This window comes from Palaemon carinicauda, unplaced genomic scaffold, assembly GCF_036898095.1.
Source record: "Palaemon carinicauda isolate YSFRI2023 unplaced genomic scaffold, ASM3689809v2 scaffold3330, whole genome shotgun sequence".
Classification (NCBI taxonomy): Eukaryota; Metazoa; Arthropoda; class Malacostraca; order Decapoda; family Palaemonidae; genus Palaemon; species Palaemon carinicauda.
The window spans coordinates 11-5,000 of record NW_027171010.1 but is presented as its reverse complement, the minus strand read 5'-3'; the positions used below and the strand labels follow the sequence as shown (position 1 = coordinate 5,000).

At 37.0% G+C, this 4,990-nt stretch overlaps 1 protein-coding gene across 11 annotated transcripts in view; it reads right to left on the bottom strand.

The window, feature by feature from the left end:
* Positions 1 to 4,708, bottom strand: part of LOC137636582 (uncharacterized) — a 6,060-nt gene extending 1,352 nt beyond the window's left edge. For 5 of the 11 annotated variants that reach the window (XM_068368975.1, XM_068368976.1, XM_068368977.1 and 2 more), the window contains exon 1: positions 1 to 4,708. This exon is cut by the window's left edge and continues 760 nt beyond it. In XM_068368975.1, the coding sequence (XP_068225076.1) occupies positions 1,544 to 3,694 (2,151 nt within the window). In that variant the 5' untranslated portion in view covers positions 3,695 to 4,708 and the 3' untranslated portion in view covers positions 1 to 1,543. The other 6 variants (XM_068368984.1, XM_068368982.1, XM_068368985.1 and 3 more) reach the window with 6 other exon arrangements.
* Between the last annotated feature and the right edge of the window lie 282 nt (positions 4,709 to 4,990).

Genomic DNA, 4,990 nt, shown 5'->3' with positions numbered 1-4,990 from the left:
TTCTTAAAAACTTCCAAAATTATGCCTAGAGGATAATTATTCCTTTTGGTATGTTCCTCCTTAATTAATACAACATCGCCAACCTTCAGTAATTTATGAGTAACGGGTCGATACCGCCCCTTCCTGTCAACTGCTTGCTGAATCAGAGTACCTAGAAATTCATTATGATAGGTCTCTATTAAAGTCTGCCTAATTTTACACAACTTTACGTAATTCTGAGAAATAGCTTGATTATCAGGGTAAAATTCTGGATCTTCAACTGAAAGAGGTTGAAGATTAGGGATAAGGTTTAGAGAAGTCAATTCATAGCCTCGCACGAGCTGTTCCGGCGTTATTGGTTCGGGCACATTGTCAGTCTCAGCACAAACAGCTTCTTTGAAGGCTATAGGTCGTCGATTAATGAGATGCACAATATTACAGACAAGAAATTCAAAGTCTACATACGTCAATATAAAATTCTTAATTGCTCCAAACATTAATCTTTTGACCATTTTTACACAGACTTCTACTAATGATCCCAATTCACTGCAGCCTTTGAAATATTGCTGAAAGGAGAGGGGTTTTACATTATTTTCCTCAAAATATAATTGCGTCTGAGGGTCACTAATGAAGGAAGTTATGGTATTACCTCCTGCCACCAACTGAGTCCCAAGATCACTAATACAAAGTTGAGGAATCCCGTACTCAAAGCAGTGTAGCTGAAATGCTCTTAAAAATTCTGCAACATTCAAACTCCTGCAAATTTTGAGGTTAACTGCCCTAGACCAAGTACAGGTGATACATAGTAACCAAACCTTACGGGTCTCTTTTCCATCCTTCGTATTGAAGGGTCCTAGATAATCCATAAATATGTTAGAAAAAGGAACCGTAGGAGGATCTGCTCTGAAGTCTCTGTAAAAGTTCTGATTTAACCTTATGTAAAGATTATTAAACCTACGACAATGAACACACTGTTTAAGAGCCTTTTTCACAACTGAGAAATGTTTAGGGATGTAATAATGCTTTCTGAGCTCTGTTAATACAGAATAACATCCTGAATGTAATAATTTGAGGTGTGCATCCCAAATAATTAGTTTGGTCAAATGACTGTCTGGGTGCAATAATAAAGGGTAATTTCCACTTAAGCCATAATTCCATTTTTTGAATTTACTCTCAACTCTCAGAAGACCCTGTGAATCTAAAAATACATTAAGTTGCGTTATAATAGGAGGAATGTCTTTTCTGGAATTAAGACCATGCTGTAGGTAAGAATATACCTCAGGATAATGCTTTCTTTGTTCATTGTTTAACAAGTAATTTATAGCCTGGGCAAAGTAATTAGCGACTGGTGAGCAAGCAATTTTCGCTTTCAGCTTCCACTTGTGCACCACTAAGAAAATATTGCGAAAAATCAATACAAGTTTCCTGAAATTGGAATAATCATTAATATCAATAACATTGTTAGCAACTTCAATAACCTGAGCTGTGGAAGGAGTTGCTTGAACCTCAGTGGGCATCTCAAATGCTGGTATGGTAGTTGATAATTCTGGAACTTCATTTATACTTAAATGTGGTACTGAAAAAAAGCAAGAATTTTGCAACTGGTGTTAAGTTCAATAATTTCATCATTGTAGAAATTCTGATCGTGATTTAAGTAATAATTACATTCAGACTCTAGAAGTTGATCAGTGGCCTGTTGCAGTGGTTTCTCCATAAGCATACCTCTTTCATTTATTACAGAAAATGAACAGTTTGCCTCAAAGTTAGTATTAATGTCACCATCGGCAAAAATATCAACTTTAGAGTTCAGCAGAAAGGAACTACTCTGGATATGAATAGCAGAACTACACTCAGATGGGTTACTAACAGCCGAGGTTTGCACTCTCGTATCAGCTAAATTATCAATATTCTTAATCATTAAATCAATGCTACCAGACAGCAAAATACCTGCATGACACTCAGTATACATCGATGAATTTATTCCTCCAAAAACTGTATCTGTACCTGCAATACAATAAGCGAAGTCTGTACCTAAAATGAGCTGAACATTATCAATTTCATGAGAAAATTTATTAAGGAATTGATCAGCTAATTTAACACCTTGTGCCTGAAATTTATCAACTAATCTACCAAGCAAAGGTAATTTCAATGCTACATTAATGTTTGGTACAACCAAGCAATAAATTATAAAGGATTTATCTCCGATCGTAACAGGAACTTCAACAATTTCAGTAAAATACTCCTTGTTACCATTAAACCCATTAACTGTTAGCTTTACCTTTGAGTTAATGATTTTAAGATTATTCTCCTCCGCCAATTTCTTAGTGACAAACGTGCTCTGCGAACCACTGTCCTTCAGTCCTCTGTAAACAGTTCCCCCAACTTTAAATGAAAAAGTGGGTAAAATTGAATCACCATGACAAGTGGGAAGGACGGCAACACCGCTGCTTATTTGAGGAGAAGTTTCCACCTTGGATTTGCAGTTATTAATATTATTAGAGTTATTGCCTGGTGACAGACTCCTATCACACAGGTAAGTCATATGCCAGCTGTTACAATTTGAACAGCGTCTCTTGAATTTAAAACGGCACTTACCGGAGACATGATTAAACTGGCCGTATTTTACACATCCATTTTTAGATTTTAAAATATGCACTTTATCTGTAGGAGAAAGAAAATTAGGGCACTTATGAATAAAGTGAAATTTATCACTATTTCCAACCGTAGAACACAAGGAACACTGAGGCGAAGACCTGTCTTTATCATATGTTACTGCTTCCGCAGCCATGCTGGTAGTACTCTCTTTAGGAAGAGGGAGTGTTAATGTTTTGACACGTGAAGCTTTACATTTCAAACTTTCAACACCTTTCCCGTCACTTTCGTACCTTTCGCAAGCTGCAAAGAAATGTGAAATAATGTCATTTAAGGAAGGATGAGTTTTTCCTGTAATATTAATAAAATGACGCTGAAAGCGACCATTTAAGCCGTGCCAAGCAAAATATCTGACAAATTCATCCGCTCTAATGTTAAAAGTCTTGACTGCTTCACATACTGATCGGAGGATGGAAATAAATGTGAAGGGGTCATCACCCTCTCTTAGACTTAACTCCGTAATTTTCCTAATTGCATTGTTTTTACAAACCTCCTTAGAAGCAAAGGCAGAAATCAATAATTCTTTGGCATCTACATAACGCTGTTTGTCAGCTTCCAGAGAACATAATAAAGTCTTTGCTCGACCGTCTATCTGTTGCTTCAGCAATAAAAGTAAATCTCTATCAGGATACTGAAATACATTAGTTGTAGCCTCAAACTCTGCTATAAATTTCAATAAATCTTCTCCTTCTTTACTTGTAAACTTAGGAAGAGGAGCTGTTGGCTGTTTCAGTAAACTGCGGGCCACGTCGGGAATATTAGAACCATTATTACCCCTGGAAATCTCAAGTAATGGTAAACAATACTCAATTTTATCTAAATAATCCTGGCAACTTGTTAATTCTGGCTCTAACTCTGCTTCATCAGATACGTCAGGAAATTTCTTCAAGAGGATATGATCATCTAGCTCTGACAGCTTGTTTCTATAATTAACAAGAAGACCTTTAATAGCTAACTTTTCTTCTTGTGTAAGGGCAGAATAGGTGTCAGACCTATTGAATTGTTCGGTGACTTTTCTCCGAATGACTTTTCGTTGTCCAATCAGTACCTGTAAGTTAGCCATTATAACAAACGTATAACAAATGCAAAATAATAAAATGTTAACTTTCTGAAAAGGAAAAATATATTTATTTAAATGAAATGTTAATATCCTGGAAAGGAAAATGTCAAGTCCTGCAAATAGAAATATGAGACTACTGGGAGCCCCGGTCGTGGTCAATTCTCTACTGGATCATCTGCACCATCATTAAGCACCTTTCATTGTGTTGCCCCACGTTGGGCGCCATAAGCAGAACACCATAAAAATCTGTGGGAGAAAGAAAAGGTTGGAAGGAAAAATGTAATTAAATATGATATTTATTACATAAATAAGCCTTTAAAATAACGTAGTAACGGAGTTAAACAGTTGGTTGGAGAACAAGGCAATTCACGTAAATCGTAGGGCGTTTCCTTCGTTCTGCTTCGCTCGCTGTCTGTAAAGAAATATTCAAGAAGATTAGTATCTAAAAGTCATGGTCATTTATATAGAAGAATATACCCATCGGAATAATAACCCACTTAAAATTACCTTACAATTGAGCAACTGAGGTTTACATTAGTATCAGGAAGGAAATAAAAGGGCCGATACATCGAAACCGAACACCATCCTGAAATGAACGGTAAACCTAATATAAATTTGCTCGGTCGTAATATGGGAGACAATTCGTCATAAATATAACCATTCGAAACAATGTATTTGACGATTCTCTTACCCAAGTGTTAAGAACGTGAATTTATAAATAAGCTAGAGTTACTAGTCCGAGAGCTAAATCACCTGAAAGGACAAGAGAATACGATATATAAAACATTGACCACAAAAATCTATTACTAATCTTCATAAGGTTAAAAATGACAGACAGGAAAAACTTGAAATAGGCAACACAAGGCAATGAGAGTTCGCAATGATAACCTTAAAAATAAGCCCTATATATTCTTGGTACTCACCATTGTCGAACCATGCACAAAGGCGTTGCAGATGGATTTTGGCAGATGTTCACAAGAGGGTGACGTAGACCAGGGAACCCAATAAAGGCCTTTAGCCTAAAACAGGCAGGTCGGAAGAGTCAAAATTGCAGGAACCTTCCCAGGTGAGTGAGGTCTAAGCTCTCTTCTCTGTGTCTCTCTTTCTGACACTGTCGGACGGCCGGGCTGCCTGCCTCCTCGTCGGCGTTTTCGCTCGAGTAAAGCATATGGAAGGAGGAGGAGTTAGCAAACTATCCATCTTTAAAGACTGGACGGCAGGAAAGACAGTTTGATGGTACCAAGAGTAGGGCAATTGAAAATACCAAATTCTTAATAATTACTAGTCTTTCCTGTCGCC